Source organism: Conger conger, chromosome 7 (genome assembly GCF_963514075.1).
Source record: "Conger conger chromosome 7, fConCon1.1, whole genome shotgun sequence".
Classification (NCBI taxonomy): domain Eukaryota; kingdom Metazoa; phylum Chordata; class Actinopteri; order Anguilliformes; family Congridae; genus Conger; species Conger conger.
Window position 1 is genome coordinate 51,037,674 of NC_083766.1, and position 12,500 is coordinate 51,050,173.

The window sequence follows — 12,500 nt, forward strand, 5'->3', positions numbered from 1 at the left end:
TTAAATTCCGTTACTCCTAATCCTGAGTATAAACGTTTTTTCCTGAGGGGAAAAAAAAAGTAATGAATCATTAGTCAGCTCTCCCACAGAGTCTCCCACAAGCATGGAAGTCACTGAAGCGTATTAACTGGATGACATAGCGCTTCGAAGGTAAAAACATGATGTCATTTTCCTTTGTGTAACTAAAAAGGCACGAAGGCATGGGATTTTAATGCGCTATTGTAGGTTTGGCCATCTATAAAAAGTGAGTGAAATCGTAGGGGGATGGTTGCTCGTGACTGGGGACAAGTGACCTCACCACTCTGAATTCTCACCATCCTTCCTGACGGATGGAGTGAAATTCACTCTTCAGTGGACCGCGGGGGACACAGCTTTTCGTTGTGACTCACCGCCACGTGCATCGGTGAAAGAAGCAGATTACACAGTTCACTCCGCTCACCTGGGCTCTTGAGTACAAAATGGCCGCTGATTTTAAAGTGAGCGCAAAAGTCACCCAACCCGCCGGCTACGCCTCGGGCGAGAACGAGTTATGCCGCGGCTGACTGACATTTGATTGGTGCAGAGCGGTGGCCTGGGGGACTCACCTGATTGGCCTTCTCCAGATCTGTCATCACCATCTCAATCTCATTGGCCCTGGGGGGGAAGGGGGGGGGGGGGGGGGGGGGAACAGAAGAAAAAGAGCACATTTAATACTGGGACACTTTGGGAAGTTAGTCCAAAATAAATGGCCGTCTATCATTCAGCCCAGATGACTTCCTAAACCATACACTCCATGAACTGGCATAACACGTGAGAGAACAGCTGACTGTGACCAGACTGCAGACAGCATGAAAAACAGCACTGTAGTCTGAGCAGAGCGCCCCCCAATGGTGGGCCTGAGACCGCATGCTGGTGAAGCACAATACATACAACAAAATACAACGCCACATGAAAGACATACTGTGAAACACTGAAGAACAAGGAAATGAATACACAGGCAGGAGGTAAAAATCTTTATCCCCAATTACAGAAACAGTGAGAGTAAACTGGAGTCCCCTCTCAATAACAGGGGGAGCCTGTAGCCTAGTGACTAAGGTACATGACTGGGACCCAGAAGGTTGGTGGTTCAAGGCCCAGTGTCGGCATAAGATAAGATCTGCACAGCTGTGGGGCCCTTGAGCAAGGCCCTTAACCCCACATTGCTCCAGGGGGGGGACTGTCCCCTGTTTTGCTTTATCAAGTGTAAGTCGCTTTGGATAAAAGTGTCAGCTAAATAACAAATGATAACAATAAAAACTGGAAGGCTGCTACAACCGCACAGCGCATTTCAGCTTTAACCAAACGTGCTACCATGTCGTAAATATAATACTTCCTGGACAGTGACCAGTACTGTCTAGAATCAAGGACTTATGGCCTAAAAACGTGTCGGCTCCTTCTACCGGTCCACAGCCTACGAGGCAAACCCTTAAAAAGTCACTTCTATGGTAACGCAGAAACAGGAAGCAAAACCTTTTTTCGCAGGGTACACACGCAGCTCTACTGTATAGGGACAGGTGGGCGGGGCCAGGCTTCCGGGAAGCGCTGGGATTGGTTAAAACCGACACCTGACATCACACACCCTCTTCTCTGAAGGAAATAACAACCTGAGCACACGGGGAGAAAATTATCTCCCAGAAAATTGCAGGGCGCTTCGCAGAGACAGAGAGAGAGAGAGAGAGAGGGAGAGATTATTTGCGTAATTAATTTGAAGAAGGTCTTTATGTCTAGAGGGAGGCAGGGAGATGAGTTGGGCCGCTTTAAGTGATCAGCGTGCTGCAGCAGTTATCCGCAGACGCCTGAACGGCAGGAGAGCTGATTACCCATCATTCACGGGCAGGAGCCGGCGCTGAAAATGGAGGCTGTGGCTGTGGCCGCGGCGCGCGGGAAGCCGGCGCGTTTATTTGAGTTTTCGGTCACGTCTCAGGCAGAATGTCAGGGCAGGAGCTGCTGCCAGGGAGGAGATGCTGGTAGCAGCCAGAGTAACAGATCCGCTGTTATGTTTATGCATTTTATACTTATACATTTCGGAGCTCGGCTGTGTGTGGTTCAGTTCACCCGTTAGTGCGGTGGTGTGGGGATGGTGGGGAGTGTGTGTGCAGGTCAGTGTGTGGACTCCTGATGACAGCTGCTCATAGAACAGGGTACCCAGGGTAGACCAGCATGTTCTGCACAGAGCGGGACGTCTGTGCGTGTGTGTGTGTGCGTGTGTGTGCATATATTTGTGTATATGTGTGTGCGTGCATGTGTATTCAGTGCTGGGCCTTCACCAGCAGCCCATGCCATTAAGCATCTCAGTTACACTAATCCTAAGGACTGCAGCGATAGAGCTGTGGTTTTTGTGTGTGTGTGTGTGTGTGTGTGTGTGTGTGCGTGCGTGTGTGCGCATGTGTGTCAAGTGTGTGTGTCTGTGTGCATGTATATGAGTGTGTGTGTCTGTGTGCATATGCATGGCAGCGTGCGTGTGTGTATGTGCATGCATCTGCCAAGTGTGTATGTCTGTGTATGTGTGTCCATGTATGTGTGTGGGTGTCTATGTGCATGTGCAAGGGCGAATGGAAGCAGGCATGTGTGCACACGGGTGCCAAGTGTGTGTGTGTGGGTGCATGCGTGCACCGTGTGTGTGTGTGCGCGTGTGCGTGTGTGTGTGTGTGTGTGTGTGCATGCGTGCGTGCGTGTGTTTCCGCCACACAGACAGGCCAGCGCTGAAACACAGGGATTACACTAATATAGTCTTTAGGCCCCCTTAATACACACTAATCTGATATAATATTTTCAATTCTGTTAGCGCCAAGCTGGATCCTACAAATGGCCTGGCAGAGGCCAGCATTCACAGCTCACCTGCTGAGGGTATTTTGAGACTATTTTTTAAAGAAACCTCAATTTTCACTAACATTCAGGACAAAACTCTTCTTTTGTACGATTGTACTTTTTTCTGAGTGGAACTGCTCAAGTGTTTTCAAAGCTTTATTGCCCCCTCAAGGAGTTGAAGTACATCAAATACACATTAGCACTTAGAACCAGGTCTGGTAGGAACCAAAATGAATGTGGCCTCTGGTGAGAGCAAATTAAGGCTACACCCTTTCTCCCCCCCCCCTAAAAGGGAGTGATGTCAGGGGCAACCCCTCTATTAAGCGCCTATGTTCAGGTCTGGTAGGAACCAAAATGTATCCGGCCTCTGGCGAGGGCAAATGGAGGTAACACCCTTCCAAAAAAGGAAGTGATGTCATGGGCAACCCCTCTATTAAACGCCTGTGTTCCTGTGTCAGAGCCGGCTCTGGAGCCAGGGCTCTGCATTATGCAGGAAGTCCCCGGCCCTCGTCTCACTTTCGCCCGAGCCGCTTCCCAGCCTTCATAATAGCATGAATGTTTTAATGAGGCGAAAGATGACACGTCTCAGCCGCCAAAGAGCCTCAGATCAAAGGCACCGCATCGCAGACTCTCTTCCAACGGTTTCATTCTTTTATGTCAGGTGAACGGCTCAAATAACTCTAAGTAAGTAGACAAGTGCAGCCTGTGGATAATGCACACTGTTAAGCTGACAAAATGAATCGAACACCTCGGCGAAGAACGCAATTTATTTCTCAGATTCTATATGCGAAGTCGCGATTCAAAGTGCCTAACAGCTGCCTTTTAGACTTCCATCAAAAAACGAGCAGTTGCGACTGAAACTAAACAGCTATTACGGCCATTACGGAGAATCAAGCCGGGGAGAGCGGCAGTCTGATTCCAGTGGCGTGAAATTGCCATCTGACTTCCTCGCACGTATAAGTGAGCTTTTTCTGCCGTAGATTAGAGCACCGTCATCTCACGCTCGTCAGTGAATTTCACAGCACAGAGACTCACAGCTGTGTGTGTGTGTGCGTGCGTGCGTGTGTGCGCATGTGTGTCAAGTGTGTGTGTCTGTGTGCATGTATATGAGTGTGTGTGTCTGTGTGCATATGCATGGCAGCGTGCGTGTGTGTATGTGCATGCATCTGCCAAGTGTGTATGTCTGTGTATGTGTGTCCATGTATGTGTGTGGGTGTCTATGTGCATGTGCAAGGGCGAATGGAAGCAGGCATGTGTGCACACGGGTGCCAAGTGTGTGTGTGTGGGTGCATGCGTGCACCGTGTGTGTGTGTGCGCGTGTGCGTGTGTGTGTGTGTGTGTGCGTGCACTGTGTGTGTGTGTGTGTGTGTGTGTGTGTGTGAGTGGGTGGGTGGGTGCATGCGTGCACTGTGTGTGTGTGTGTGTGTGTGTGTGTGTGAGTGGGTGGGTGGGTGCATGCGTGCACCGTGTGTGTGTGTGTGTGTGTGTGCGCGCGTGTGTGTGTGTGTGAGTGGGTGGGTGGGTGCATGCGTGCAATGTGTGTGTGTGTGTGTGTGTGTGTGTGTGTGTGTGTGTGTGTGTGTGTGTGTGTGTGAGTGGGTGGGTGGGTGGGTGGGTGCATGCGTGCACTGTGTGTGTGTGTGTGAGCACTCCATTTGCACATTTGGCAGCGCTCCTGCAACATTCACGCTGTGAACAGCCAAATGGGCGTTAATTAATTTGCCGGCAACATCTAATTATAGGTGATTTTGTTTTAATGTGGTTAATGATGTTAATTGGGTTTTATTTTTTATTTTAAGCGCCAGGCGCTTTTCAAACGACTGTTTTAGTGCACGGGCTCTGCTCAGACAGTTATTGTTTATGTTATTTACGATATCAATAATGCAGGAAGCCAGCGCGGTTCAACCGTGCATCAAACGCGGCTCCGAGACGTATAGAGATAATTGAGGCATCGCCGTACGCGAACGGTAAATAAGCAGGGGTCAAACCAGGGCCGCAGCTAATGCTGTAGACATAACGTTTCTCTTTCTGTAAATACACAAACGGCTAAAAGCATTGGTGCACGTGGGCAGCGCAATGCGCTTATCATGGAAATGACAGAAAGCTTTCCCTTTCTTCTTTTTTTTGGTTTGAAACAATGCCGTACCTAATGCTCGACATTAACCAGCTGGTAACAAACGGGAATTACCGATAAGTGTTCCCGGAATAATCCCGCGCAAATGGGGTAAAGCGTGGAATCTGATCGCTTAATCAAGGTACAGATGCGGAGTATTTTTAAATGCCTTTGGATTTGCATGGATTTAGGCATTAGAAAGGAAATGTCCCCCAAAGGAGACGGGCGATTATGTTTTTTTTATTATTATTAACCGGCTGTGCGAGCAGTGGCTACGGCACCAGCGTGCGATCCGACATCGCAGGCCCGGCCCGACATCGCAGACCCGGCCCGACATCGCAGGCCCGGCCCGACGTCGCAGGCCCGGCCCGACATCGCAGGCCCGGCCCGACATCGCAGACCCGGCCCGACATCGCAGACCCGGCCCGACATCGCAGACCCGGCCCGACATCGCAGACCCGGCCCGACATCGCAGACCCGGCCCGGCACACAGAGCGGAGCCGACCTCTAGGACGCTGAGAGCAGCCGGCTAACACAAAACGTTACCGCAACGTTGTAGTACAAGGTTAACAAAACATTTCGGTAACCTTGTGAGAAAATGTTGTGTCAGTTGGGTCTCTGTGGGGATTTGCATGTCCGTTTAGCCTTCAAAGTGCCTGATAAGTCACAGCAAAACATGCTCACAATGTTGCTGTAATGCTGGGGCAATGTTATAGCATTGACAGAACATCTCCGTAACATTGAGAACATTTTGTGTTGTGTTAGTCTCTATGGGGATTTGTATGTCCGTTTAGTCTTCAAAGCATCTAATAAGCCAGGAGGACAGTGACTACTGCCAAACACAGACACAAGCCTAGCAGCAGTGGTTTTGCTTACATCTGCACTGCTTAACCCTATAAAGTGTGAGGTCACAAGCGATTAGAATGTTCAGATTAGAATGTTCTAAACTGAACATTCTAATCGCTTGATTAGAATGTTCTAAACTGAACATTCTAATCGCTTGATTAGAATGTTCTAAACTGAACATTCTAATCGGTTGATTAGAATGTTCTAAACTGAACATTCTAATGCTGATGTAACAATCACTACTGGTAAGTGAAAGCAATGGAGTTCTTGAACACTGACTCAGAATTTTGAAAAAAACATTCCAAACAGCCAAAGGTTGAAAGGGGCAGAGAGAGTTAAATGACTGGTGAGAAATATTCCCCACATGACAAACTGTAAAACATTAGCCAAAAAAAAGGCAGAGAAGCTTTTAGAAGGTTAGGTCTTCTTTTGAGAAATGACAGGAGGTGAAGCAGAACGATGTGATGATGACATCGGGCTCGACGGGCTGTCGCGGACGCAGAGGCTCGACGTCAACGACTCTGGAAACCGTTTCTTTCATCAGGGGCCAAATCGAGCAACCGTTCCGCTGGCACGGCGGAGCGAAAACAGAGACGGTGCCAGCCCAGCAAAGCGCCAAAGAGGAGGAAGTTTACTCGTCCCGGAGTCTCCAACCCAAACAAAGGCAGCCACTCTCGCTCCGTGAACTTTCATCCTCCGGGCGGAGAACGGATTGCTTGTAACTGCCGGAGACGCGCAGATTATTATTCTTTGGGAAAACACAAAAAAAAAGAGTGATCGAGTAGCTCTCCCCCCGCTGCAACGTCTGCATTCCTAAGAGCGCCAACTCTGTGCCAATGCCAACTTTCGCAAAAGTACTCCGAAAGTGGGACGGCAATCAATAGTTTGTCCCCAGTGGTGCTTGGCGGTAAAGGAGAGTTCATTCATGCCGTATATAGGTGAGAGAAAAATAGTAATTGGGCCAGAGGCGGTAAGCTCCTCCCCCTTCATCCATAGGTTACCGGTGCCCTTTCGCGGAGGGGACGGGGCTGGGGATAAGGGACGCTGATTTTTCAGGGTGTCACTTTAGCGCATCGTCTTCAGTATTTGCTGAACTAAACACTACAGCCACCTCCGTACGCTCCCCTCCACCGGGGGGAACGGGACGTTATTTTTAAGCAGCGCGCTTACAGAGCGACCGGGGGAGGGGGAGTCGAGAAGTTTGCGCCGAACTCTATGTTTGTTTAACCTTTGAGACGACAGTCTCTTTGTCAGGGGACGGTTTGCTGGAGGTTTTTCGCCCTTTTCGCAGCTTATCCTTTAAGATGGCCGCCGGTCGTGATGTCAGGAACCCTCCCGCGCTGCACAGGCGGGTTTGACGGGGGGGGGGTCTGTCGGTGAGGGGCGTCCCCCACCTCCTCCGTCCGGGTGAGCCGCCGCCATTCCCCTCCGCGGAGAGCTCATTAATCAGGACCCCTCTCCTTGCCGGACGGTGAAGGGCCTCTACGCCCGGTGCCAAAACCGCGCTCCATCACCGGCCGTCCCGCCCCAGCGGAGAGGGCCGCCCCGTGGCGGGGGTCCGCCGACGGGTGACCTACATAGAGCCGGTCCCAAAAGCGGGCGTGCGCTCGTTAGTCTCGGGCTGAGAGCCCCTTGCGGGGCGCGGGGAGTGCTGGCGTCAGGTCGAGCGCGGCGGTGACGCGTCGAGGGGGGGCATTAATAATGGAGCGCGTGGAGAGGACGAGTCTCCGGGGGAGCGTAAATGAACTCCGCGACTGGGCCCGCCGCCCCCTCCCTCCTCCCCCTCCCCTCCTCCCTCTCCCAAGGGCAGGAGGAGGCCGTCTGATCTCCGAGGCCGAGGCGAGGGCGCAGTGACGTGTAGCCGCCACCGCGGGGAGCCAGAGAGCAGGTGGAGCTGCTTTGTGTGCAGTCGGGGAAGAGGAGGGTGGTCACTGCACGACAGACCTCCGTTTGAGCCAACAGGAGGCGGCTCCAGCTCCACCTCTACGCCCATTCCTCAAACCCCCCTGCTCCCTCTTCCCCCACCCCCATCCGGTTTCCACATCCATTCAGCTGTTGGTCCTCCAGCGAGCCTCGAGACCCATGAACGATGTCCCGGGGACGGGGCCCGGACGCTGGGGGACACAGCACCTGAAAAGCCCCGCTTTCCAGACTCCTGGAACATATCCTGGCCTCCCTGCCTCTCTCTCTCCGTCCCTGGTGGAGCCAGGCCAGGCTGAACCCCAGGACCAGGGGGGGAGAGAGAGCCCCGCGCTCTGAGATGGAGCCAAGCGGACGCGGTCGTGCGCGGGACGTGGCGGGGCGCGGCGGGCCCGGTTGGCGGGACGGCGAGCGGGGAGCGGGCATATGCAGGGGCGGCGGGGAGGAGGCGGCGTGCCCGTTCGGCGGTGGCGCTGCCAGCTGCCGGCGGGCGCAGACGGGCCCGGCGCGCCCCTGACCTTTCGCTCGCCGCGGCCGCGGGAGCCCGGGGGTTAACGGTCAGGCCTGGGAGAGCGGGACGCTGGGATACGCTGGCGGTAATCCCGCCTTCTCTGCCTCCCTCATATCCTCCTGCCCCAGCCCCGATTCCCCAGGGCCGCCGCGACATTTCACAGATTTAGCCCATTAGATTTTCATTTTCCCTCCTCTCCTCTCCCCGCCACCTCGGCCCAGCCCAGACTGTTTGCTCTTCCCTTTTCCCCTCAACCCCCTCCCCCCTTCACACACACACACACACACTCTCCACAGTTGCTTAACCTTTCCCTGGCTAGAGCAAAAAAAACTAAACCTGGAGGATTTCATTTTCTGTGCACGGCTCTCTGACTAAGCCCTGCGGGGGGGGGGGAGGGGTGAGTTTACATCGGCAGTGGGGGCACAGTCATTACACAGGCACACACACACACACACACACACACACACACACACACACACACACACACACACACGCACACGCACACGCACGCACACGCACGCACACACGCACACACGTGAGCACACACACACATACACACATACACACACACCTGCAGCCCCTGACAGCACAAAAAAGAACATTCCGGAGAATAGCAGCACGCCTAACGTTCGAATGAGAGACAACAGGAGCCCTCCGACCATCAGGCTTCTGTCTCCATCCGCCAACCTCCCGCTCCGACCCCCTACTCGCACACCGGCCCCCCGAACTCCTCAACCCCGCCGCCGCTGGGTCCGAGCCCCCCGTACCGGACCCGGGGGGCCCGGGGCGGGCGACGTGCTCCAGTTCTGTCGGGCTGAGCGGAGCGCAGCTGTGTGCTGCTGCTCCAGCCCTGCAGACGAGCCCTGCTGATGTATTTATACTGCAGCGGGCCGCCGCGGCCCATAGGATCGCTATAGGGGGCTGTGATAATACTGTCAGGGTCTGCTGCTCTGCCCCCAATAACGCCGCCGAGCGCTATAAATACAGCCAGCCCGGGGAGGCCTGCAGGGAGCCCCCGCCCCCGCCCCGTCTGCAGCGCGGTAATTCACAGGAAGTGTCCTTAAAAAGAGACGTGGGGGGTGGGGGGAGTCAGTGACACACAGGGGTTATACAGGTAACAGTAATGGGGGTTGGGGTGGTATTGCTATAGACGGGATTGAAGCAGCCTGGTTTCGGTGTGGAAATGGGAAATGTGATTGTACGGAAAGGGTTGGGGGGTGGAGGGAGGGCGGAGGGAGGGGGGAGGGGCGGGGTTGCCACGCTCGAGAAGAAAAACAAAAGGGACCCGCCGGTCTCAGAGGCCAGGTTTGGGCCAAAGCGCCGTGCTGGAATGAGCCGCTACAGCGCCACGGAAACGCATCAGAGAGAGAGAGAGAGGGGGGACGCTGGAGGGACAGCCACAGAGACGCACACACACACACACACACACACACACACACACACACACACACACACACACACACACACACACACACACACACACACACACACACACACACACACACACACACACACACACACACACACACACACACACACACACACACACACACACACACACAACCCCCGTACAGCACACACACACAGACACAGAAACAGACACACACAGACACAGAGATACACACACGCATGCACACAGACACACAGACACACACACAGACACAGACACACACACGCATGCATACACACACGCATGCATGCACACAGACACACACACAGACACAGACACTCACACACGCATGCACACACACACACACACACAGACAGACACAGAAACAGACACACACAGACACAGAGATACACACACGCATGCACACAGACACAGAGACACACACACGCATGCACACAGACACACACACACAGACTGACTCCGCGCTCCGGGGGAGGGGCTGAACAGAGCTGACATTTATATCTGGGGTGAGGAAAGCGACAGACGGAACTGGAACAGCATGGAAGGCTGCTTGTTTAAGCGGCGCGTGTACACGCTACATACACACGCATGAATCACACACACGCCTGCCGCATGCACTGCCACACACTTAAGACATACACAACACACAGACACAGACACGTAGGCTCACGCACGCACACACGCACACACACACACACACACACACACACAGTAGGGACAGGCAGGGTCAGGCGGTCTCTGTACAGTTGGGCCCATCAGTGCAGGCTGCCGTTATTAATGTGCACAGCTCTGGCACAACTGGCCCCGTCAGCACCAGCTCATTGGCTCAGGGCTTCCCGGAGCTCCGCCCCCTCGGTACACCCAGAGGAGGGCCCGCGCGGGGCCCGAACACGCTGCTATTTAAAGCGGCCCCAATCAATAGCGCATTAATCTTTAACGAAAACAAAACCGCAGCCGTCTCTTCACAAGAGCCAAACAAACGCGATGCGGCGCTTTCTCCTCTCTGATCCGCGCGAGGAGATCGCCCCGGTTTCCTCCCTGGCTGGTAACCATGGCTACGCAGCGGGGTCGAGGGCACACCGCGGTCCCGTCTCCACGGTCACAAGGCGCTGCATACGGAATGAGGAATGTTCCATGAGGCGTGTAGTGCACACCTCTCCCCAACATCACCCCTTCCTTCTATTATCAGGTTCTCCCGCTTTCTCCAGTTTGGAGTGGCCTACCACGCATGAGGCTAAAGCACAGGCCAGGACAACCAATAACCACGCACGCACGCACGCACACACGCACGCACGCACAAATACACACAGGCATGCAAACACAAGCACACACGTACAGACACATACACAGGCGCACACACACATACACACAGGCATACAAGCACACACATACAGACACACACACACAAACAAACAGGCATACAAACACAAACACAGACGTACAGACACGTACACAGGCGTACACACATACACACACAAACACAAGCACACGAGAATAGAAACAGGACATTTTGATGTTCTATTACTGACAGTGCTGGTATCCTGACCAAACCGCACTCTCCCCCCCACTCTGACCTCGACTGACCCGCAGAGGTAAAACAGACCTGACGGGACCCGCTGGGCACCTGGCCCCTCCCCTCCCCGCCCCGCTGGCCCCTCCCCCCGGGCGCACACACTCACCGACCGGCTGACAGCGCAGTCACAGAGCGTTAGCGCAGTCAGAAAGCGTTAGCACAGACGTTGGCCTACTTTCCCCCTTTCGCTCGCAGTTTGAATATATTTATGAAACGCATTCGCATTCTGGGCCCGTTTTCTTTCCCCCCCCCCCCCCCCTCTCTCTTTCCGCTCCCGTGCAGACCTGGCGGAGGTTAGAAGGAGGCTGGGTGTGCGTGACAGGCCCCCTCGAGCGGCCCCCCGCCCCACAGATCGGGCCCCACAGCGCAGCGGAGTACTGCGGGGTTCTGGGACGGCGGGGCTGGAGGCCGCAGAGCTCCCGTCCCTGCTCCCACCGAGGGGGCTGCCAGCTTCACTCCACACACGGCTTATAGCACCAAGGTACCAAGAATCCTGTAACAATGCAACAGAAACAGCATGGTCTTGGAAAAAACTAAATAAAGTGTTAGTCCGCCAATATAAGGCTTGGCAGAGACAGAGGCCAGGAGTGAAGAACATCCCAACATAAGGATGTACGCTTTTATTGACAAGCTGTCTGAAACGGTCTCCGAGAACTTCAGAGAAAGTCAAAGACAGGCAGCCTCCGACTGGCCACCTGGACCAACAGACCATCTCACGCAATCCTGTGCAGTGATGAACCAGCGCAACGGACCCGGTATCACACGCACTGCTGGTAAAACACAGGCCTGTTTAGCGTGGATAACGCTGGACCAGGGCGGTACCTGCCCACAGAGGGGATGATTGTGAGACTGGGCGGTGAGGAGGTTTGGGGGGGGGGGGGGGGTGTGTGTTTCAGAGCATTGGGGGGGAACGTGGGGATGTGTTTTGGGGGGGGGGGGGGTCTGATGATTGGCGGGGGGCGTGTGGCTGGCAGGAGCAGGGTTAAGCGTGTCTGCTGCTCCGCTCAGCCGAGCGGCAAATGGGCACGGCTCGGGGGAGGGGCCTGCGGGAGGAGAGCGGCCCTGCTGATAGGAGGGGGGGGGGGGGGGGCGGGGGTGAAGGAGGGGGCGTTGTAAAGCAGTGCATTAAAATTTTAGATGGCAGAAGTGCAGCCAGCCACAGAGCCGGCGCACCAAACTGCCGGAGGATTTGGGGGGGCGGGGAGAGGGGGAGAGGGGGAGAGGGGAGACGGCGGACACCCCCACGCCTCTGCCTGAGGTGACATTCCTCAGCAAACACAGCCGGGGAAGGCGAGGGGGG

General features: G+C 54.6%; 1 protein-coding gene across 1 annotated transcript in view; it reads right to left on the minus strand.

Moving 5' to 3' along the window:
• The window catches only part of cux1a (cut-like homeobox 1a), a 176,941-nt gene that overhangs the window by 45,723 nt on the left and 118,718 nt on the right, over nt 1-12,500 (minus strand). Inside the window, exon 10 of the mRNA XM_061247663.1 lies at nt 585-633. Within this exon, the coding sequence (XP_061103647.1) occupies nt 585-633 (49 nt within the window). The remainder of the gene's footprint in view (nt 1-584; nt 634-12,500) is intronic.